The 25,370-nt window shown below is 49.1% G+C and overlaps 1 protein-coding gene across 3 annotated transcripts in view; it reads left to right on the forward strand.

Moving 5' to 3' along the window:
• The window catches only part of PRPS1 (phosphoribosyl pyrophosphate synthetase 1), a 77,658-nt gene that overhangs the window by 23,224 nt on the left and 29,064 nt on the right, over positions 1–25,370 (forward strand). For all 3 annotated transcript variants that reach the window (XM_029607358.1, XM_029607361.1, XM_029607359.1), the window contains exon 2: positions 3,441–3,624. In XM_029607358.1, coding sequence (XP_029463218.1) covers positions 3,441–3,624 — 184 coding nt within the window. The remainder of the gene's footprint in view (positions 1–3,440; positions 3,625–25,370) is intronic.

Here is a 25,370-nt window from a genome sequence, read left to right on the forward strand (position 1 = left end):
TCCTCTTCTGAACATTTGCTCAGAACTGCTGTTTTAAAATAACCGGGGTGTGTTGAGTGACTCAGCATGAAGCTTGGTTTTCTTATGTACACTGTTAGCTGCCACAGTAAAATGGCATATTAACTCATCCTTCATCGTGGCAGCTTGTGCTAGTCTGTTGGCAGCTGTCCAGTAATATCGTGGGCAGGGAAAAGATGGTTTGTGCACAAAGCTTGGAGGGCTTCAGTTACATGGGCAGTCGTATTAGGCAGTGAAATTTTCCGTGCTTGGATTTTTGCTGTTTGCAATGGGCTGCAGTATCTTTATTCTGCAAGCAGCCTCTATAATTCTGGTTTGCAACTCCAAGTTAGCAGAACATTTCTGCTTATGTCCTTATTTAAATAAAACGCCAGATCTTCCAACCCCCTCCCCCCACACAAAATCAGCTGGAAAGCCCTGTATAGTCACACACAGTCATCTGGCTGGGAACTGGCAAATACTTTCCATTGAGGGGTCCAGATGGGGGATAAGGATCTGCCTTAGGTACCTTTGAGACCCTGTCTGCTTTCTCCCAAACATAACAAAGGACTACAGGGCCCTTCCTTAAGTCAGGAATGTGCTAAAAGGGGGGTGTTGGCAGGCCTCAATGGGGGCATCTCTTCTGATTAGAGGAAGAAATGGCAGTGCTGTCCAGCCTCAGCACAGTGGCCTGAGATCAGGAGAGAAGACATAAGCATGCCATTGCTTTACTATAGGAGTGGTCACCTCCAGTACTCAGGAACACAGTCAGGCCTGGTTTTCAGCATATGCACAATGAACGGAGGCAGTTGCATGCACTGCCTCCGTTGTATGGAACTCTATTTCATGCACATATTATAGAAAACCAGGACTGGAGTCAGTAACTTTCAGCAGTCCCAGGAAAGGAGCCGCTTCTGCTGTGTGGGCCTGGACATGCAGAATACTGCAGCAGCTCCTCTCAACACAGGAAGGGCTGCCACCCTCTGACCCCCAGCCCAGTAGGAGTTCTGCTGCTGCTGGGCTCCTAGCCAGGGAGAGTGATCACAGCTGCTGCCTGCCTTTGGGGGGGGAGGGGGGAATGAGGGAAGGGAATGAATAGGGGCCAGAAGAGGTGAGGAGGGGAGAAAGGGAGAATAAAAGCAAAATATGTAAACCAAAATAAAGTTAAATTAAAAAAAAAAAAATCATGATAAAAATATGAGCAAACTAAAGGGGGTCATATTTCAAATCATGATGGGCCGTTATCGCATGCAATAACTACTGCATCGTGTTTTTTAAAATGTAAATGAGGGAAAGGGGAGGAGTGTGGGCAGGGTTTAATAAAATGAGGGGCTGGTAGCGCTGCAGGCGACCAGCGTTTCGCACATCGCCGGCAGTAGCGCTGGAAATACCTACACCTCTTCTACTGACGCTATGGGGCAAAAGTGTTCAGCGCAGCTGTGGCCTGCAAAACCGCACCACTGCGATGCAGCTGGCTGCACATTTTCACCCCCTGTCCCTTTATTTGGCCACGGATGATCATTTAGCTACCGTATAATTATAGCGAAATAAGTCTAGACCTCAGAAATAGAGAAAAATAGCAATTAGTGACTGAAAATGCCAAAAAAAAAGGTTGATCAGGGAGAGACACTTTCCTTCCTCCCCCTTTCAGTGCCTAAGAATTCTGACTGGCACAAATGAACTTTTTTTTTTTTTTTTTTTTTTAAATGGTTTCAGCCCTTTCCATTTATCTGGTGTGTGGAGTGTCTGTCTGCTTGTGTTTGTGTTTGGAGTTGGGGGTGTCTGTCTGCCTTTCTGTCTGGGTGTGAGCTTGCCTCTTTAGCAACGTGAAGAGAGCGTAGGGGCTTTGAGACACCGGTCAGCAGTATGGCTCCCTGATGGTTGGCCAGTTGATTGCACAGCTGATTGGCAAGAGTTTTTGACACCAGGCCAGATGGGATCCTGTTAGGCCATGGAATATCTTCAACGAATCAATCTGATTTTAAAAAAAAGTCTTCTGGTTTATGCAGTAATGCTGGCTAACATGCAGGACTTGACTTACCATTTACTCTTTGTCATTCCCCCCTCCTTCCTCCCCCTGAGGCTCTGTTCTTGGACCCTAGTCAGGGCTGACCCTGCTTGTGCCAACTCACACTCAATCTGCTGGAGCCACCAGGGACAGGTCTCCTGCCTCCTGCTCCCCGAGCAATCTCTCCCATCCAGAAAATTCACTTGCCCAGCCTTTCAAATACCTGGCTAGCATTTCAACTGCACATGAAAAATAGGGTCTTAGAAGGTTGTGGGTTATCCTCTTAAATTTAATGAGCAGTTATTAAATTAGTAGCATTGGATTAATTTACTTTTTGGGTACTTGTAGCCTGGATTGGCCACTGTTGGAAACAGGATGCTGGGCTCGATGGATCCCAGAATGGCCTTAAGATTCTCCTCTTTTATTCTAGTTCTCTATTTCCAATGATTTTTGTTTTTGAAAGCTACTTGCCCACATCCACTGTTCCCAATTTTAGTAAAATGGGAGGAGGGTATTGGCCTATGCAGGCATTGCACTCGAGCATGACTGACATCCACTGAAGTATGGACATTGATTTTTTATAAATTTAATTCTGCCATAATGTCAAATTATAATAGTCTTGTGGCATCCCAATATTAATAATAATGACCCAAGGTTACTAATGAGATTTGCAAGTGCTCATGGTGCTGCAGACATAACTTTCCGTGATGCGAAAGCAAATGTTGGCCGATACAAAAAACCTGAAATGGTTATTTTTCATTGTTTTTCTTCATTTTCTGTTTTGTCATACTGGCTCATAAATGTTGTAAAATCTTTCAAAAGCATAAGTTGTAGAAAGTTAAAAGGGAGGAAAAAAAAACTGGGAGCAATACAGCCATGAACTGGATAATAGTTTGAGGAAGCTGCTTTGAAATATTTTAGTTTGGATATGGCTCTCTGACTTGATGCGATCACATGTATTACTGCTATAAAGAGATTGCAGCTCTCAGGTTACTTCCTTCTCTATTCTTGGGGTCCACCACAAGGCATTAGTCTGGTTCTTAATCATGCACACCTCCCCCTATCCCTTTAGCATCCAAATACAAACTAGCAATACCAACTCATTTAATTGCAAGAAAATGCAACTTGCACATTCCCACCCCTATCTGATATCTAGTGGCTGGAAGTGGTGTCAAAGCGCTGCTCCTCCTGATTTTACTGCCAGCAGCCTTAGGACTGAGTCCCATTGAAGGAAAGAAAAGCTGGGGCTGCCACGAGGATTGGAAGTTCAAGTAGACTCAGTTGTAACACTGCTGGTAGTAATACTTCAGAGAAGCACTCCACATGTCTCTGCCAGTGAATGGAGTCCAGCAGTGGGTGAGAATGACTGATGGATGTAATGAAAATGCAGTATTCTTGAGGGCTGAGCAATGCTATTACTTGTTGTTGCATCCAGTGTGGAGATTGGTGAGAGCGTCCGTGGTGAAGATGTCTACATCGTGCAGAGCGGCTGTGGGGAAATAAATGATAACCTCATGGAGCTTCTCATCATGATCAACGCCTGCAAGATTGCCTCAGCCTGTCGCGTCACTGCCGTAATCCCCTGCTTCCCCTACGCACGCCAGGACAAAAAAGATAAGGTAAGAGCTGGGCTGGTGATGAGCGGGGTGTTTGTGGCATGGTTGTGGACCCCTGGTTGCTGCGACGATGACTCCTCCCATGGGGAGGGACCCCGTGGGGAACCACAGCAAAAGGCTAAACTCTTGTGTAAGTGAACACAAGGAAAGGAAGCTTTATCCCAGGACAAGCAGGATGCTAGTCCTCACATATGGGTGACGTCATCCACGGAGCCCTTAAGCGGGAAAAACTTCTGGCAAGTTTCTAGAAGCTTTTAACTGGCTGCCTGAGGCTACTGAGCATGCCCGGCATGCCATGATATTCCCTGCCACAGGGGTCTCACTCCAGTCTTCTTTTTTCCGCGCTGCTATCTGCATCGCGGCTTCCAGGAGTCCTGTGAGTCACCTCACAACTACAAACTTTAAATTACAAATTTTTACCCTTTTCGGGTCTTACTCCGTTTGTCACCGGCTGGTGACAAACATCACATAATTTTTTTGTGGAAAAGGAATCCGGAATCATCGAAAGATGTCGACGGAAAAAACTTCCGGATTCAAAAAATGTCCGGCCTGCAACCGGACTATGTCAATCACGGACCCGCACGTCGACTGCGTCCGCTGCCTGGGAGGAGACCATGACATCGCCTCCTGTGCCCAGTGTCAAGAAATGACGGTGAAGGGTAGGAAACTTCGCCAGGAAAAAATGGCCCAGATTTTTCAAATCCGGCCATCGCCGTCGCCCTCGACATCGACAAAATCTTCACCGGTAGGCTTATCGAAGAAGATACTTCTCAAGACGAGAATTCCAGAGGGTTCAGGAGACGCTTCATCGCCAACACCGTCAGTGGCATCGTCAAAATCCGTGTCTGAGGTTCGTACAAAGCACAAACACCGCAGACATCATTCCATCCCTCCGTTACCACCGCCGGAGGAACCGGTATCTAAGCAGCGGAAATTGTCATCGACCTCCGCAGCACCGACAGAGGAATCGATTCCATCGACTTCCGTGACAGATTTAACGGCGTTAATTAAGAAAATTGTCACCGATGCCCTCAAGGAAAACATGCCGGCGACATCGCCGATGCCGACCCTAGGGCCGATGCCGACCTCCGGGTCGATGCCGACTTCTCAGTCGATGCCGGCCATCGGGCCGATGCCGATGACTCAATCGATGCCGGCTATCGAGTCGATGCCCTCCTCGATATCGATGCCACTGTCGGTGCCATCGTCGATATCGATGCCACTGCCGGTGCCATCATCGATCTCGGTGCCGAGGACGACTGCAGCATCTCCGCTAACAGCACTTTCTGTGCCGATGGATGCGACCAGCTGCTCTTCAGCGATACCTGCTACTCCGATGATCTCTGCAGCTTCATCATCGATACAGCTTTCAGATCCATCGATGGAATCGGTGTCCGCAATGGCCCCTAGGCCTATCTCCTCCTTGATTCCCATCTCTATGTTCTCCTTCCTGACTACAGCACTGCCTACTGCAGCACAGGTAGCACCACGGTACACCCTAGCCCCGTCCAGAACTCCAGGACAAGGGAAAAAGGCATCAGGGAAATCTAAACATACATCCCTGCAGGCTACAGAAGTTTCTTCTGACAAAAGATTGCATGCACTGCTAACAAAAAGATACCAGGATCTATTAGCTTCCTTGCCTGCACAGCCTGAGGGACAGAGTGATACCGGTGAGAGTGAGCCGGACACTCAAGATCCTCTACAAGGACCATCTGGTATGGCACCATCTGCAAAGCTAGACCATCGTTCACACCAGGTCCCAACAGACTCATGGTCTGATACACAGTCAGAGCACTCTTCTGAGGATTTTTTATCGGAAGGTACTCCGCCTCAGGCCAAGAAGCAATCCCCTCCTGAGGATTTATCCTTTGCTTCCTTCGTACAGGAAATGTCAGAATCCATCCCTTTTCAACTTCAAGCAGAGAAGGATGAAAGGCAGCAGACACTGGAGATACTACAGTTTGTAGATCCCCCAAAGCATAACTTGGCTATCCCAGTGCATGACGTACTGCTGCAACTTCAGCAAAGGATTTGGGAGCACCCGTGTACAACACCTGGAGTAAATCGTAGAGTGGACTCTACATATTTAGTCCAAGCAGCCCCAGGGTTCGAGAAACCACAACTGCCACACAACTCATTAGTTGTAGAATCGGCGCAGAAAAAGTCACGAAGATCTAGGACGCACGCCTCTACCCCTCCAGGGAAAGATAATAGATTCCTGGACCTGATGGGGCGGAAAATTTACCAGGGAGCGATGCTAAATGGCAAAATTGCTGCGTACCAACTATATATGACACAGCATCAAAGAAATCTGTGGAAGCAGATAGAGGACTTTCTCCCATCTCTCCCCCAACAACACCAAGAGGCAGCACAACAGATTGTGCAGAAGGGACTGGATGCGGGCAAACATGAGGTGCGAGCGGCATATGATGCCTTCGAGACTTCCTCCAGAACGGCAGCATCTGGTATCAGTGCCCGTAGATGGGCCTGGTTGAAGGCTTCGGACTTGCGTCTAGAAATCCAGGATAAGCTGGTAGACTTACCTTGCCAAGGTGACAACTTGTTTGGAACAAAGGTACAAGACGCCGTGGCACAGCTTCGAGAGCACTCTGAAACTTTAAAGCAGCTCTCCACTTTGTCGCATGATCCTGCAACTCATCCTGCCCGCAAGCCTCCGCGTAGGGATACAAGACGACCTTTCTACAGGCCGAGGAGATATTACCCTCAGGCTTCTAGACCACGCTCTACAAGGCCTCAACAACGGCCTCAACAGAGACAGCAGAGAGCGGCAAGACCTCAGCCTCCGCCCCAAACTGCTTCCACCTCTGGCTTTTGAAAGCAGTACCAGAGAACGGAGCCAACCAAACCCCTTTCCACAGTTACCAGTAGGGGGAAGGATTTCCCAATTTTACAACGAATGGGAAAACATCACCACAGATCAATGGGTCCTATCCATAGTCCAACAAGGTTACCATCTGGACTTCACAACTTCCCCGCAGGAGTTTCCTCCACAACACTCCTATCTCGAACACATTCCTCAATTGCAAATGGAATTATCTGCTCTTCTGCAAGCAAAGGCTGTGGAACACGTGCCACACTCCCAGAAGGGAAGAGGATTCTATTCCCGATATTTCCTCATTCCAAAGAAAACAGGAGGACTTCGTCCCATTCTAGATCTCAGAAATCTCAACAAATTTCTAAAGAAAGAAAAATTCAGGATGGTGTCATTAGGCACCATGCTTCCTCTCATACAAAGGGGGGATTGGCTTTGTTCTCTGGATCTTCAAGATGCCTATACTCATATACCTATATTCCCACCTCATCGCAAGTACCTAAGATTCAAGGTGGGACACCAGCATTTTCAATACAGAGTCCTACCATTCGGCCTTGCCTCAGCTCCCAGAGTATTCACAAAATGTCTAGCAGTAATAGCAGGACATTTACACAAACAAGGTGTTCATGTCTTCCCTTACCTAGACGATTGGCTAATAAAAAGCCAGTCGCATCAAGGAGCACTAACGTCTCTCCGTTACACAATACAGTTGCTTCACAGGTTGGGGTTTCTAATAAACTATCAAAAATCCCACCTTCAGCCGTCTCATCTGCTACAGTACATAGGAGCAGAACTAGACACAAACCTTGCACAAGCTTTTCTTCCAGAAGATCGTGCTCAAACACTGTCCCGGTTGGCGTACTCCATGTCCATACAACCGCAAGCAACAGCTCATCAATTTCTAATCTTACTAGGCCACATGGCGTCAACGGTTCACGTCACTCCTATGGCAAGACTTGCCATGCGACTAACCCAATGGACTCTTCGATCACAATGGATCCAAGCCATTCAACCACTTCACTCTCGCATCCAAATAACCCACCAGCTGCGCTCATCGCTACGTTGGTGGACACTCAAGGACAATTTGCGCAAGGGCCTGCCCTTCCAAAAACCGATCCCTCAGATAACATTAACTACAGATGCATCCACCTTGGGATGGGGAGCTCATGTGAACTCTTTCCAAACGCAAGGGACTTGGACAAAACTCGAGGCCACTTACCAAATCAATTTTCTGGAACTTCGAGCTATACGTTATGCACTGCATGCGTTCAAGGACTGCCTTTCACACAAGACTGTGCTAATCCAAACAGACAATACTGTAGCCATGTGGTACATCAACAAACAGGGAGGTACGGGCTCGTATCTCCTTTGTCAGGAAGCGGCACAAATTTGGGACTGGGCCTTGAACCACTCAATGTTCCTACAGGCCACTTATCTAGCAGGGATTCACAATGTACTAGCAGACCGACTCAGTCGCCAGTTCCAACCACACGAATGGTCCCTAAATCCCTCTGTTGCGACCAACATATTCCAACGTTGGGGACAACCAACAATGGACCTCTTTGCATCGCATCTGAACCACAAGGTGGACAGCTTCTGTTCTCGACACAACCAGAAGCACCAACCAGCCAAGGACGCCTTTGCTCGCCCTTGGAACTCAGGCCTACTGTATGCATATCCTCCAATACCGCTTATCACCAAGACGTTGGTGAAGCTACAACAGGACAAGGGGTCCATGATTCTCATAGCCCCATATTGGCCTCGACAAGTATGGTTTCCCACACTGCTAGACCTATCAATCAAGGATCCAATACGCCTGGGAGTAGCTCCCACTCTCATCACTCAGGATCAGGGCCGGTTGCGCCATCCCAACCTTCAATCCCTATCCTTGACAGCATGGATGTTGAAAGCTTGATCTTACAATCACTTAACCTCTCAACTAATGTTTCTCAGGTGCTTATAGCTTCCCGCAAACCTTCCACAAGAAGGAATTATTCTTTCAAGTGGAAACGATTTACTTCCTGGTGCAAGCAAAACAATACAGATCCTTTCACTTGCCCCACAGCTACTCTACTAGATTATCTGTACTACCTTTCAGACTCTGGTCTTCAGACATCGTCAATCAGAGTACATTTAAGTGCAATCTCAGCTTATCATAACAAGATAGGAGATGCACCAATTTCAACACAACCTCTCGTCAGTAGATTCATGAGAGGACTTACTCAACTAAAACCACCAATTCGGCCCCCAGCTACGCAATGGGACCTGAATCTGGTCTTAACAGAATTAATGCGTTCTCCCTTCGAACCCATAGATACCTGTGAACTTAAATTTCTCACATGGAAAACTATTTTCCTCATAGCTATTACATCAGCTAGGAGGGTTAGTGAATTACAAGCACTTGTCACATATGAACCTTATACAAAGTTTCTCCATGACAGAGTGGTTCTCCGAACACATCCAAAATTCCTTCCCAAGGTAGTTACGGAATTCCACTTAAATCAAACTATAGTTCTACCCACATTCTTTCCAAAGCCTCACTCTCATCAAGGCGAAAGAGCTTTACACACTTTGGACTGTAAACGTGCATTGTCCTATTACTTGAATCGCACTACGTCCCTCAGAAAATCCAATCAGCTTTTCGTCTCTTATGACCCAAATAAGCCAGGTAAAGCAGTGGGAAAGCATACTCTATCCACTTGGTTAGCAGACTGCATACAATTTTGCTATACAAAAGCAGGCCTTCCTCTCCAAGGGCGAGTAAAGGCACATTCCGTAAGAGCAATGTCAACTTCAGTAGCGCATTTTCGTTCAGTACCAATCATTGACATTTGTAAAGCAGCAACATGGACTTCTCTCCACACTTTTGCAGCTCACTACTGTTTAGACAAGGAAGGACGACAGGATTCAGCCTATGGACAATCTGTCTTAAAGAACTTGTTTTCAGTTTAATCCCAACTCCTTCTACAACCAACCTGCTGTGAACTTCGGCTGCATCATTTCCACAACAAAGCATCACCGCTCCATGCACGGACAATGACTCAGCCTCTAGCTTGCTAATCACCCATATGTGAGGACTAGCATCCTGCTTGTCCTGGGATAAAGCAAAATTGCTTACCTTGTAATAGGTGTTATCCCAGGACAGCAGGATGTAGTCCTCACGGAACCCACCCGCCACCCCGCGGAGTTGGGCCTCAGACTTTATTATTTTATTTTTGCTTATGCTTATTGCTACATACAAGACTGGAGTGAGACCCCTGTGGCAGGGAATATCATGGCATGCCGGGCATGCTCAGTAGCCTCAGGCAGCCAGTTAAAAGCTTCTAGAAACTTGCCAGAAGTTTTTCCCGCTTAAGGGCTCCGTGGATGACGTCACCCATATGTGAGGACTACATCCTGCTGTCCTGGGATAACACCTATTACAAGGTAAGCAATTTTGCTTTATTGTACAGCAGTAGGATGGTTCGTGGAGAGCAGCAGTTCTCCCTCTGGCCACAAAGTAGTCTCTGAAGGAAGATGTCGTTCAGTCCGTGCACTGCGGAGGTGCAGGGTAGGTCTCACCCGAAGCTGGTAATGGAGGATCCAGTAGTGGTCTGGAGCAGAGTATGCCAAAAACCCTTCCTAGATGAGAAGTGATGACAGATCCGGTAGTGGTCCGCAGAGCAGAGTACGCCGAGAATCTGTGGTGGTGAGACAAGCAGAGAGACCAAAGGTAGAGGTACTCACTAAGCCGATAATGCTGCCGAGGATGAGGCTTCCACAAGTAGAAGGTAGCAAGGTAGGCCAATGCTGAAGTTCTAGCACAGGTACCAGATGTAGCCAGGAGTGGTAAGGCCCTCGGAGCGAGTACCTAGGTGTCCTTCTGAGCAGGTACCTGGAGAGAAGAGTAGAACCCCTGAGGAGCAGGTGTCCCAGTACTTTTCTGGAGCGAGATAACCCCAGGGGTAGGCAGGAGCAGAAGGCCCCCGAGGAGCGGGTCCCCAAAGTGTCCTGAAGCGAGAGTAACCCCAGAGGGCTTGAAGGAGTAGGTACGCTGAGAAGCATCTCAGTGGAGGTCGAAATTAGCTGGCCCAGAATCCTTGCTAACTCGGAGGCTAAGTACCCGGAGGTAGTGACGTCATGCAGTGGAAACGCCCCAGAAGTCCCCACCATGATGTATTCATAAGGAGAGGCGACGTGTGCACGTGCCCTAGGAAGCCTCAAGAAACATGGCGAACGCAATCGCCCATGCCAGTCCAGGGATGCCGGAGAGAACGGCAAACTGAAGCAGAGGCAGCCATCTTTCCCAGAGGAGTAGGAAGAGAGAAAAGAGGTAAGGCAGAGAGGGCGCAGCCGTCTGCGACCGGACACAACACAGGGGAGCAAGTTTCTTGGTACAAAGCAGGCTCCCTCCTTTTCATAGCATAGCACAGTCAAAGCTTAGTCTCCTCAGAAAGGTTAGGTAAATGGATGTCCCCTGCCCAATGAAAAAAACATACTCGCTCAGAGCATTCCCCCTGCTTTCCTGTCTCTGGGGGAAGGGAGTCCCAGCCATTGCACATCAACCATCACCTAATGGCCGATGTTTCCAGGAGCTTAGTATATGATCTTTGACAGGACGGTCAAGTAATATAAAATAGGGCAGAACATCCTCCCAGACCTGTGAAAGAAGGATGGCTAAATCCACACAAAGGCAAGTGAGAACATGAATGCACAAAACACAGGTTTTCACCTAAATACTTTCTTATTGTGCTAAGTCAGCAACTGAAACTGAATTATAATGCAAGGAAGAGGAAGATCTCCCAGATGATAGTCTACAACTGATGGCAGAAACCATGAAACACAGCTTCTTCAAACCATTGGTCTGAAAAACCCCTTAGAAAACAGGTTTTGTTTTGTAACTGTCTTTCATTATTTTTGTGACTTAAATAAAAACTTCTCTTAGATTCTTCGAGAGAAGCTCTACCGTCTTGAGATCAAACAAATTCTCCGCTAGAATGTTAAATCAAGGAGCCAACGCTGATCAGCGTAATTTGTCACAAAATAACTTAAGACAGTTACAAAACAGATTTTTTAAAATAAACTTTATTGAAGCAACATGATAAAACCAATTGCCAAATAGCAGAACAGTACAAAACGTGATAGATCAAAGGAATAAACAGGCAGTACAATCTGGTACTAACACTTCATGTTACTTCATCAGTTTCCAATTTACACCCACTCCAGAAATCAAAAAAAACACAATCACACCCCATTCAACCATCACTCACACTACCAGAATAGAAACAAAGAGCACCCAGTCCAATATGAGCCAGTGGCAGGGGAAGTAAGAAGCAACTGTGTTCTTCCATCTAGAAACCTGTTCCCAAAGCATAAAATCTCTCTTCAGAGAGAACCTTATGGTTATTGCCAAGCTTTGTCTGTTCCAGTGCAGCAGTATGGAGTATTCCCTGTTGCCAGTCCTGAAAAAAACGGAACAACTTTAATTTTATCCCATTGGAATAATTTTTTTAGCTAAGGTTAATGAGAGAATAAAGATTTTTGACACCCCCCCCCCCTCAGGTAGTGCCTGAGCATCAGTAAAGAGATAAGAGGCCACCGTGCCACATCCCAGGCAACTTTGCAACCTAAGACACATTCAGTAGCCAAGCATATGTTTTGCCAATAAGGCTGTATCTTTAGGTATACAGTGAACATGTAGCAAAAAACCCCATGCAGATGGAAACATTTTAAGCATTCATCAGAGGACCACAGACCCATTCGAGCCCCCAGGTTTCTAGATAAATAGAAATGATGTACAAGTTTAAATTGAATTTCTCGCAGGTTAACAGGGACCCTACACTTATAGTAGAACTTTTGATTTGTTTTATCAGATGCAGCAATCTCAAGTCACAGGACTGCATTCCATTGCTCGGCCAATTTCTCTAAATGCAGAAAGGGCAAAGACTACGACAAGAAGCGTACCCAAATACCAATCTTGTTAAAAAGTGAGGAGTCATTTCCAAAAAAGTTTCCTCTGTATCAGAGAGAACAAGAAGCACCACATTCCCTTGGCAAACCGCCAGCACATAATGTCTGCACTGTAGATAAGTAAAAAAAAAAAAAAAAAAAAAAAAAATTTTGCCTTAATGTCCCACTGCTCTTGAAGTTGTTAAACACCATAACTTATTCTCTTCCGCATAAACCAAATATCTAAGGCAAAACAAACCCAGTGCCCCGCCAGGTGTGAAACTGAAAGATCAATTCCCGCAGGGAAATCCTTACTGCCAGTGAGGGGGCAAAAAAGGAGTCACTGTAGCTGAATGATGGACTAGTCTTCCACAGTTTCCATGCTTTCTGAAATACACCCAACCAAAAAATATTAAGGCATAGACTACAAAGAGTAGGTATGGGGAGATGGATCAAATACATCCCATGATAAGTGGGCCCATTCCTCCAACACTCCTCTTGGTCATATTTGATTTGTCTAAGTCCAGTCCTGAATGTAGCATAAAAGACGGGCAACATCGTATAATCACTGGGACTGCTAGACCCCTACATCGTTTCCCTTGCATGAGAACCTCCAGGCGAACTCTGGGCCGTCTCCCACGCCACAGAAAGGATGAGACCATAGATTTAAAATAAAGAACATCTGATTGCTTTAGCCAAATAGTTAACATTTGGAGTGGGTAAAACATCTTGGAGGAGGATAATTTTTACCACTGCACTCTGTTCCATCAAAGAAGGAATGAACGCTAACATGCTTGAAATTTCCCCAAAGTATCGCCAACATTCTTCAAGTGCAAGCTAGGTGAATACCCAAATACTTCAGCCCCTCCATACTCCATTTAAGAGGGAAAATACCTCGCCATCTAGCAGGGAGATCTATCGTAGCTATTTTTAAGCCCAGAAAATGAACCAAGGAGATTAACGGTAGCCATAATGTTGGCCAAACATTCCTGTGGATTAGCAAAAAATAATAGCATATCGTCAGCAAACATACTCAATTTAACCAGTCTCTTGCTGAGAGATAAACCCGTAAAGGAAGGCATGCCCCAAAGCATAATGGCAAGGGGTTTGATCGCCAGGACATACAGTAAGGGGGACAGGGGACACCCCTGGCACGTTCCCTTCTCTAAAAGAAAGGGGGAGGAGAACTCAGTTTACTGAAATTTGTGCGTTAGGAAGGACATACAAGGTCTGTACCCAACGAACAAACTTCCCCAAAATGTAACTGTTCCAATACCCACCAGATATAAAACCATTCCACTCTAATGCTTCTAGCATTCCCTCGCCCCCAATATGTTTACTCAGCCATTAAAGTGAAAATGATTTTGAGCATGTTTGAAGAATGTCTGAGAGAAACTTATCTTGTCCAGGGACGCTGTGGGTTGAAGGCATTTATTAAACTGTGCAGCAAGCACTGCAAAGAATTTTAACATCTTGATTTGAGAAATGGGTCTGTAGGACTCAGGAGCAACAGGGTCCCTATCTGACTTTAAGAGAAGAATAACTACTTCCTCGATCCCAACCGGACAGAGGACTATCGCGCAATGTGTCACTAGCTCCGGGGCAAAGGTGCTGTGTGGTCCGGCTGTCAGGTCAGAGGGGAGCTTGTGACCCGACCTCAGAAGTTTCCCTCAGCCCACTGGATGACCGACCTCCACAGGCTGCACGAGCAACTTCGATGCCGCGACTGCTTGAGAGCCCCGAAGGGCAGCTTGAAGGGGCGGCGTCGGGAACGCAAACCTCCATGGAATATGGAGAGATCTTCTTGGGTGAGGATGAACTGGGAAGGAAAGGTGAACAGCAGAACCCTGGAGGTGAGATTCGGGGGCAAAGCTCCCTTCCCCACACCATAGGAGTTATAACTTTGGAAAAACCAGAAGTAGTCACGTTAGACTGCTTATGGAATTAATCATCTGCAATGGCAAAGTCTATAGCAGAGGGCTCGGCTAAAATCAGTTCGGTTTCCTGTCAGCTAGATACTTTGAATAATAACTTTGGTTATAAATTAGAAGTTTCTGAGAATTTCTAATTTTGGAAACAGGACTGAAATAAGTTAAAGTACGGATATCAATAATACAAGACTGTGGAATGATAAAAAGAAAAATGGAAAACACGTTAAGGCATTTAAACTTGAGGATTATCAATTTCCCCAGGGTTGGTTGGAGAAATTCCTAGGATAACCGTGAACCGGTATATTCATGAAATATTGGAGATTTCCCCTGATATGACTCCACCCCTGGATAAGGTGTATTTCTTGCCTGTACGAAGAAATCCACAAATACCACCAATTAAAAATGTGTTAGAAAATCTGACTGAGTTTTTGGAATCCTCTACTTATGAGATTAGCGAAAATGATAATGTTGCTTTTTCAGCAAAGAAGGAAATCAATATGGGAATAATTATGCATGCATACTTTAAAAAGATTAATGTGGCTGCCTGCCTGATTCTAGTGAGGGTCTACACAGTTTGTGGCCCACTTTTTCTTCTTGGATTACCCTGCTGGGAGCGGGAACATCATTATCGCGATTGCTTCCTACATCCAGGGCTAGCCGGTGACGTCGGGAGGAGGAGCCAGGTAGGCTTAAAATCCAGCCTGTGGCTAAGGGGCGCGCGGCTTGTCCCGGCTAAACCCGGATTAGAACGGCTTGAACGGGGATTATTGACTGTCGGCAGCCCTAGAGAAACAACCAAGCTAAGTAATTTATTGTTTGCCTCCTTGTTGCATTCCCATCTGGGTTTTTCTTTGCTATGCCTCACACCAAGAGGAAAGCAAAGATAAGAGAACTTTCCTCCACATCCACTCCGAATAAAACTGTACAGCCCAGTATAGTTGAATGTTTTTCAAGAGAATATCCACATTAACTCCGGAGGGGGCCACTAATGACTCAATTCAGGAGCGAGAATTGAATCATTTGGCCATAGAAACATCTTTAACCCCCGGGGCCCCAAAAAAGCCAGTTCCTCCTCCAGCAATGATAGCTGGAACTCCACCTGTGAAAGATCTTACTACCAATATGGAAAGGGCAATGAGTGAGTCTAAGCTTTTAAGCATAGAAAGTCTTGAAAATCTAGATTTGCACACTCCCACATTGGCTACAGGTGATGATGGACTCTTTAATCAACATAAGCCGGCGGATCAAGTATTTGGATCTGGAGACATTTCGGTTATAGTTCCTCAAATTCACCATGGAAGAACTGGGTTTAATGATGTTAAAGATGCAAAAATCTATTATTCCCTGTACGTACTAGGATCAGTCCAGACCGTGGGTTATGTCCCCCGTCCAGCAGATGGAGTCAGAGCAAACTTCCGAGGGTGCTGACATATAAGCAGGTGCACCCTCCAGGGATCCTCAGTATCTCTCTGACTCCAGCAGATGCGAGTGGGGGAACCTTTGCTTCCCCAGTTGGTGGCTTCTGCCCCATTATTGCTATCTTTTTCTTCTCAGGACAGGATCAAGCTGGCCGGGGTTCTAAATTACTAAATTGAGTTTAAAAAAAATAAATAAATAAATAACAAACTTTTTTCTCCTTAGGGAGTCTCTCTGAGCCCCTGCCCGGGTCTCACAGCCCTGGCTAGCTTGCCAGCGGGACTATTCTCTCTGTTGTCTGCCCTTTGTTCTTCTCTCTTTTCCTCCTCTCTCCGGTGGTAAGTTTTTATTTTCTGCTGTTATTTTCTTTCACAGCTTCGCCGTCGGACGGCTCAGGGGCATGCTGGTGGGGCCAGCCTCTCCCCTGTTCGGAGCGCTGCGATTCGAACCCCTCCCCCTCGGCCCTGCGACGTTTCCATTCCCCGGGGCCGCGGCAGCAGGGAAGTCTCATTCCCTTGCTGCTCCTGAGGGGAGGGTTCGCGGAGTTGAGCCTGGGTGGACGAGCCCGCTCCTCCCGCGGCGCGGTTTCCCCAGATCCGGCCCCAGGGGCGGTCGCTGAGGGAGTTCTCTCTACCTACCGGACGCCATGCAGCGATTTCAGGGGGCTCCCGGCGCCGACCCGGGGCAGGGCGGGTCGCGGGATGTCTCCTCCGGAGTCGCTCTCCCCGGGGGGGAGTCCGGTCCGGCTTCCCCGCGTTTTTCGCCGTCAGGCTCGGAGCGCCGCGGCTCGAGAGGAAGGGCCCCGCCCCCTTCTTTGGCGGGAGCGGCGGCCATCTTAGAACTGGAAAGCGCTGCTGACTCGGAGGCTGAGGAGTCACAGCAGGGTTTTTCGCCGCGCTTGGGGCCGATTCGAGCGCCATCCTCCCCCCCATCGCTTCAGGCCCCTCCACGGACCTCGCTCTCGCCGTCCCCCCACCAGCAGGGGGGTTTACGGCGGATTTTGTTCTCCTAATGCATCAGGCGTACCGCCAGAGCCTGCAGCCGGCGGGGGGGGTCGCCAGGCGGTGGTCAAGCGAACCCCACGCCCGCGAAGATGCCCCGGCTGGTGGGGGTGGGGGGGGCCAATCCAGCGCCCTCGGGGGGCGGCCAGAAGACGCTCCTGGCTCTTCCACCCAGCGGAGCGGCCCCAATGCAGGACCCTGGGTGTGACCCGGCTTCGGCGGATGAGGATTCGCTCCTGGCAGCGCACCTGGAGTGTGACGACCAACGGGTGCTCCGGATCTTCCGGAAGGAGGAGCTGTCTGACCTCATCCCACACGTCCTTCAAGAATTGGATCTCGACCCGCCCGTCGAACCGCCTGGGCCTCCGGCTCCCTCCGTAGCCTCAGCAAGCTCCAAAGGGGACCCCGTCCTGGCGGGCCTACGTCCCCTGGCGCGAACGTTCCCGATTCATGAGTCTTTCCTACACCTTTTGGTACGGGAGTGGGACACGCCGGAGGCGTCGCTCAGAGTGGGCAGAGCCATGGACAAGCTCTACCCTCTCCCCGGAGACTTCTTGGACCTGCTTAAAGTACCCAAGGTCGACTCGGCAGTCTCTGCCGTCACCAAGAGGACCACGATTCCCGTTACAGGGGGAACGGCCCTCCGCGATGTCCAGGACAGGAAGTTAGAAGTCTGCCTCAAGAAGATCTTCGAGGTCTCGGCGCTGGGGGTCCGCGCAGCTATTTGTGGTTCTCTCACCCAGCGTGCGGGGCTACGGTGGGTGCAGCAGCTCCTTACTTCACAGCAATTGCTACCGGAGGAAGCGGCGCAAGCGGACAGGCTGGAGGCCGTCATTGCCTACGGGGCTGATGCTCTCCACGACTTGCTGCGGGTCCTGGCGAGGACCATGGTTTCGGCTGTTTCCGCTAGGCGACTGCTGTGGCTTCGTAATTGGGCGGCGGACGCCTCGTCCAAGTCCAGCCTAGGCTCTCTACCCTTTAAGGGTAGGTTCCTCTTCGGCGAGGATCTTGACCAGATCATTAAATCCCTGGGGGAAAACTCCGTACATAGGTTGCCCGAGGACCGCCAGAGGTCGTATCGTCCTTCCAATTCCTTCTCCAGGAATCGGTCCCGCTCTCAACGGCGATTTCGGAGCTCCAAGCCCCAGGGTCCGAGAAACCCCTCGAACAGGTCTCAGTCTTGGACCCGGTCCTTTCGTGGCCGTAGACCACCAAGGGATTCTTCGGCGCAGGGAGCTTCCGGCAAGTCCAACCAATGATGTCATGCCGGCCCACTCCCCCCTCCCGAGGATCGGAGGACGACTAGCCTGGTTTTACGAGGAGTGGGCCAACATCACCACGGATCAATGGGTCCTGGATATTCTAAGGCACGGTTACGCTTTGGATTTGCGGCATCGCCCCAAAGACAGATTCGTCTTCTCGCCCTGCGGGTCAAGTCACAAGCGCCTGGGCGTACAAAGCACCCTGGACCGGCTCCTAGCCCTGGGAGCCATCTCACCCGTCCCCTCCGGAGAGGTGGGCTCGGGTCATTATTCCATCTACTTCGTGGTGCCCAAGAAGGATGGATCCTTTCGTCCCATTTTAGATCTCAAGGAAGTCAACAAGGTCCTCTGGATACCACGGTTTCGCATGGAAACCCTCCACTCGGTAATAGCGACAGTTCATCCGGGGGAGTACCTAGCTTCCCTGGATCTGACGGAAGCCTACTTACACATTCCGATACGTCCGGACCATCACAGCTTCCTCCGCTTCAAGATTCTGGGACAGCACTTCCAGTTTCAGGCCCTCCCCTTCGGGTTGGCAACGGCACCCAGGACGTTCACCAAGATCATGGTGGTTGTGGCGGCTGCGCTCCGGCGAGAGGGCATTCTAGTACATCCTTACCTGGACGATTGGCTCATCCGAGCGAAGTCCCTCCCTCAGGGGCAGCAGGCGGTCGACCGGGTGGTCGAATTTCTGCAGTCTCTCGGCTGGGTAGTCAACTTCGGCAAGAGCAGTCTCCTTCTGTCTTGGCAGCTGGACTTTCTCGGAGCACGCTTCGACACAGCTCAAGGCAAGGTCTTCTTGCGGCCGGACAAGGCCCAGTCGCTGAGGGAACAAATTCTCCATTTTGCCGCTCTCCAGGTCCCAATAGCGAGGGATTACCTGCAGATCCTGGGTTCGATGGCCTTCGCAATCAACCTGGTGCCTTGGGCCTTTGCACACCTGAGGCCCCTACAGATGGCGCTACTCTCGCGGTGGAAACCGGTCTCGCAGGACTATCAGGCGATACTACCTCTTCCGCCGGCGGCCAGACTCAGCCTTCGTTGGTGGCTAGACCCCAGGAACCTGGCGCAGGGCTGTCCCCTGGAGTCGCCGGAATGGATTGTAGTCACTACCGATGCCAGTTTGACCGGCTGGGGGGCCGTGTGTCTCAGAAGCTCAACTCAGGGGCAGTGGACACAGGAACAGGCGTCCTGGTCGATCAACCGCCTGGAGACCAGAGCAGTCCGTTTGGCGCTCATCCAATTCCTGCCTCTCATCCGGCAACGTGCGGTCCGGGTTCTCTCGGACAATGCGACCACGGTAGCCTACATCAACCGACAGGGAGGCACCAAGAGCCCGGGGGTGGCCCTCGAAGCGGCCCGTCTCATGGCCTGGGCAGAGCGGTTCCTCGACCGCCTGGCGGCCTCCCACATCACAGGCGTGGACAATATTCAGGCGGACTACCTGAGTCGGCAGACGTTGGACCCGGGGGAATGGGTTCTCTCCGAGGCAATGTCGCTCATCACTCGGCGCTGGGGAGCTCCCTCCATGGACCTCATGGCAACGTCGGGCAACGCAAAGGCCCCGCGGTTCTACAGTCGGAGAAGAGATCATGGGGCGGAAGGAGTGGACGCCCTGGTGCTACCCTGGCCCCCTCATGTTCGGCTGTACGTCTTCCCGCCGTGGCCTCTGGTGGGCAAGGTGGTGCGAAGGATAGAAGATCATCCAGGGCAGGTCATTCTGGTGGCGCCAGAATGGCCGCGGCGCCCGTGGTTTGCGGACCTGCTCAACCTGGTAGTGGACGGACCTCTGCGATTGTCACACCTTCCGCGGCTACTCCATCAGGGTCCGGTATTTTCGGACCAGGCGGAACACTTTTGTCTCGCGGCCTGGCTTTTGAAAGGCAGAGTCTCCTGCGCAAGGGATACGCAGTAACCGTGGTAGGCACGTAAGACCTCCACTTCAGTCGCCTATGTACGGGTCTGGAAGGTGTTTGAGGTCTGGTGTGCTGGACATGGAGCCTTCCTCCAGGAGGGCTTGGAGAAGGGTCTCTCCTACAACTCCCTGCGGGTGCAAGTCTCTGCTCTAGCCTCCCTGGCTCGTACCACGGGAAATCCAAATCCTTCGTCTCACCCGGACGTCTCGCGCTTCCTCAAAGGAGTCAAGCACCTGCGGCCGCCGGTGCGACATCCCTATCCCTCCTGGAATCTCAACCTGGTGCTCCGGATCCTTGGTGAGGCTCCCTACGAACCGCTGCGACAGGCCTCCCTTAAGGACGTCACCCTTAAGACTGTGTTCCTGGTTGCCATAGCCTCGGCAAGGCGCATCTTCGAGCTTCAGGCGCTCTCGTGCCGGGAACCGTTCCTACGCTTCACGGACTCGGGAGTTTCCATTCGAACGGTTCCTTCGTTCCTACCTAAGGTGGTGTCCTCCTTCCACTTGAACCAGTGGGTGGAACTGCCGGCCTTCCCGGCAGATGCGCCCCAGGCCCTCCGGCGCCTCGACGTGAAGCGCTCTCTGCTGCGCTACCTGGAAGTGACCAATGAGTTCCGGACGTCCGACCATCTCTTTGTGCTTTGGTCCGGTAACAAGAGGGGACTGCAAGCGTCTAGGACTACCATCGCAAGATGGCTCAAGGAAGCGGTGTCCTCGGCCTACATAGGCGCTGGGAAGGCTCCCCCGGAGGGGGTCCGGGCTCATTCGTTGCGTGCCCTGGCCACGTCCCGGGCGGAGTCTCAACATGTTCCAATTCAGGAAATCTGTCGCGCGGCTACATGGAAGTCGCTACACACCTTCTCGAAGCATTACCGGTTGCAAATGCCGGTAGATGAGGCGGGTTCCTTTGGGGACAGGGTCCTCCGAGCAGGGTCTTCAGGGACCCACCCGGTTTAGGGAAGCTTTGGTACATCCCACGGTCTGGACTGATCCTAGTACGTACAGGGAAAAGAAAATAATTCCTTACCTGCTAATTTTCGTTCCTGTAGTACATAGGATCAGTCCAGACGCCCACCCGGGTTTTTTTCTTCAGTAATGGTCAGACGCCTGCTCGTGTACGTTCTATCTCCTGTCCCTCCAACTCCTACATTCTGATGTTTTGTTGTTGTTGCCTAGTTCTTCACAGTTCTCCTTGCAAGTTGCATTGGTTATATGTTCTGTGGTTACAATTTGATTGGCGCTTGATCCATCCTACTTTTCTGTCTAGTGTTGTTTTCGCTGGGCTTTGATATTCTCGATACTGAGGATCCCTGGAGGGTGCACCTGCTTATATGTCAGCACCCTCGGAAGTTTGCTCTGACTCCATCTGCTGGACGGGGGACATAACCCACGGTCTGGACTGATCCTATGTACTACAGGAACGAAAATTAGCAGGTAAGGAATAATTTTCTTATAGTCTTATGGTATCGGTACAGGATGCTTTGAAAAATGATGTAAATACAAAGGAGAAAACTGTAAAATTGGAGAAAAATGTAAATGAGTTTGAAAGAAACCTGGATGATGTACAGGAAGTACAAGTAAATTTAATAAAATCAGTAGAAGAATATCAGGGGAAGATAGAGGCTTTAGAAAATCAGAGCAGGAGGATGAATCTTAGATTCCTGAATTTCCCGAAAACTCATCTTATAACACCTTTGGAATTATTGAATAGTTATTTAAAAAATGTGTTAAAGTATTCGGAAAATTCTTTGCCTACCATCTTAAAAAGACCAATGGCAGCAGTAGCTCCTGTGACATAGTAAGGGCAAAGGGCCGTCAGCTGCCAGTAATCAAAATGGCACCGACGGCCCTTTGCCCTTACTATGTCACAGGGGCTACCGCTGCCATTGGTCGACCCCAGTGACATAGTAAGGGCAAAGGGCCGTCGGCGCCATTTTGATTGCTGGCAGCCGACGGCCCAAGTTCAGGAGATCGCTCCCAGACCCCTGCTGGACCACCAGGGACTTTTGGCAGGTCTTGGGGGGGGGGGTCAGGAGGGTGGGGGGTTTTGTTAGATTTTTATCTTTTTTTATATTTGCTCCATAAGACGCAGACATTTTCCCCCCACTTTTGGGGGGAAAAAGTGTCTTATGGAGTGAAAAATGCGGTAATTATTCGCCCTATAAGACGACCCCCGACTTTTGAGAAGATTTTCAGGGGTTAAAAACTCGTCTTATACACCGGAAAATATGGTGTGTATATGTATATATATATGTATATATTTTGTTTGCTTTTTTAATCACCACTGAGCTGACTATTTCAATGTATTATCCACTATGTTGCCTAGATCTTTCCTGGGTGGTAACTCCTAAGATAGAACCTAACATTGTGTAACTACAGCAAGGGCTTATTTTTCCCTATATGCATCACTTTGTACTTGTCCATGTTAAAATTCATCTGTCATTTGGAAGCCCAATTTTCCAATTTGGCAAGGGTTCTTGGAGGAGAAGTCCATTAACGACTATTAATCAAGTTTACTTAGGGAATAGCCACTGCTATTAATTGCATCAGTAGCATGGGTTCTTCTTAGTGTTTGGGTAATTGCCAGGTTCTTGTGGTCTGGTTTTGGCCTCTGTTTTAAACAGGATGCTGGGCTTGATGGACCCTTGGTCTGACCCAGCATGGCAAGTTCTTATGTTCTTAATCCATCACAATCTGCTTGCGGTTTAACTAATCTGCATGATTTTGTTATCTGCAAACTTGATCTCACTCGTTGTACCTCTTTCCAGATCATTTATAAATATATTAAAAAGCACCGGTGCACGTACAGATCCCTGAGGCTCTCCACTGTTAACCTTTTTCCACTGTGAAAACTGACCATTTAATCCTACTGTTTCCTGTCTTTTAACCAGCTTGCAATACATAAAAAGGACATCACCTTCTATCCCATGACTTAGTTTTCTTAGAAGCCTCTCATGTGGGACTTTGTCAAATGCCTTCTGAAAATCCAAATACACCATATCTACCAGTTCACGTTTTGCCTACATGTTTGTTCACCCCTTCAAAAAAATGTAGGAGATTTGAGGCAAGATTTCCCTTGGGTAAATCCATATTGGCTGTGTCCCATCACCCCATATCTATCTAAATGTGTTGTAATTTTATTCTTTAACAGTTTCCACAATTTTTCCCGGCACTGAAGTTAGGTCTATAGTTTCCCAGATCACCCCTGTATCCTTTTTTATATATCTGGGTTACATTGGAAGATGGCCAATCTTCAGGTGCAAGGGTGATTTTAATGATAGGTTACAAATTAATTAAAATAGGTCTGAAATTTCATTTTTTAGTTTTCACAACCCTGGGGTGTTTACCATCCGTTCCAGTTGACTTGCTACTGTTTGTCAATCAGGCCTACCACAGGTTAACCATGATTTGGTTCATTTCATCTGAATCACTACCCATGAAAACCACCTCCGGAACAGGTATTTCCCCCAACATCCTATTCAGTAAACATCGCAGCAAAGAAATAGATTAATCTTTCTCACAGGACAAGCAGGATGGTAGTCCTCACATATGGGTGATATCAGGATGGATCCCAATCATGGAAAACTTCTGTCAGTTTCCAGAACTTTGACTGGCCCCTACTGGACATGCCCAGCATGGCACTAACCCTGCAGCCAGCAGGGGTCCCCCTTCAGTCTTCTTTTTTCCATGCAGCAGTAGCCTCGCGGTTAAGGAGTTCTGAAGAGATTCCTGACAGGAATTTTCCTCACGGAATTATTTAAAGTTAAATTGCCCCACAGGGTTCCCTCCTCTAACTTTTCTCTGACCGCAGTACTCCGGTAAGTTTTTACCCGTTTTCCGTCGATTACCGTCGAGTTTGGCCCTTGCGGCCTACTGGCCGTCGACCGTACTGCAGCTCGATTTTTTTTCAATGGCCATGGCGTCTGGGTTCCATCAGTGCCCAGACTGTTCTCGCACCATGTCTATCACAGACCCCCATGGAGTCTGTGTAATGTGTTTAGGCCATGAGCATGATGTCCTGACTTGCACCAAATGTGCCCTCATGACACCAAAAGGTTGCAAAGCCAAAATGGAAAAGATGGAACTCCTTTTCAGTGCTCAAACCCCGACTCCGTCCATTGCATCGACTTCTTCGGAACCGGCACCGTCTACTTCGCGTCTGCATCTACCACCGACCGGTGACCGACCACAATCGACGTCTTCTCGGCCATCGACACCCTCTACTCCCCCTCAGGATCAAGGGGATCGCAGGGAAAAACATCACCATCGACATCGTAAGACTCGGACCATCGAGGGAGCGAAATCGACCTCGCCACTGTCCGAGCCGCCGTCGAAGCCCTGTCCAGGAAAGGCACCAACCATTCCTGCGACCGGGTCACCAAGGCAACCCTCACCTGACCGGGGTTTGGGAGCCGCGATTCCGCCTGTAAAGGTGGTCCCCTCGGCTATGCCTCTGCCTCCCTCTTCTGTTCCAGAGCCGGGGCTGCTTGCTCCAGGTCTCTGAGAAGAACTGGACCGGATGGTTCAGGAGGCCATTGACAAGGCGATGCAACATCTCCAGGTCCCTCCGGCACTGGCACAGATTGTGGAACCTGTCTATCGACCCGATTTCAGCAGCGCTGGCACCGCTGCTATCCAGCATGGAAGTGCTGATGACTGCCCTTCCTCCAATGGATCCCAGGTCTCTGATGCCTTTGCCCTCCCCGATGACAGCTTCATAGGGAGGAAGAACACCGTTCCACATCCCTCCATTGGGTGTGTTGCCTCAGCCATCGATGCCGATGCATCCCTCGCCACAGAGTCATCCATCGATGCCTTCAGTGATTCCTCCAATTGTTTCAGAGCTAGACCAGGACCCTCAGGTATCCAACCCCCTTCACTTCCTAAAGGACAGTCTGCTGATCCTTATGACACTTGGGGTGATGATACTTCAACAGACACAGATAGAAAGTATTCTCCTCCTGAGGACTTCTCATTCATAAATTTTTGTGAAGGAAGTTGTCTTGAGTTGGTTCCCTTTCAACTACAGATGGAACAGGATGATAGGCACCAGGTGATGGAGTTACTCCAATTCCTGGATGCCCCCAAAGTGATCACCTCTATTCCTGTTCATCAGGTGCTTCTTGATCTCCTCAAAAAGAACTGGGAAAACCCTGGATCAATTGCTCCAGTACATAGGAAAGCTGACACTACTTATTTAGTTCAGTCAGCCCCAGGCTTTCAAAAAACCCAGCTTGACCACCACTCAGTTGTGGTAGAGTCTGCACAGAAGAGGGCAAAAAGGTCAAAACCCCACTCATCTATCCCGCCTGCTAAGGAACAAAAATTCCTAGACAACATTGGTCAACAAGTATTCCAAGGTGCCATGCTCATCTCCTGAATTGCTGCCTATCAGCTTTACATGACCCAATAATATAGGGTCATTTTTAAGCAGATACAGGACTTCTCAGAATCCCT

Source organism: Rhinatrema bivittatum, chromosome 6 (assembly GCF_901001135.1).
Source record: "Rhinatrema bivittatum chromosome 6, aRhiBiv1.1, whole genome shotgun sequence".
Taxonomy (NCBI): domain Eukaryota; kingdom Metazoa; phylum Chordata; class Amphibia; order Gymnophiona; family Rhinatrematidae; genus Rhinatrema; species Rhinatrema bivittatum.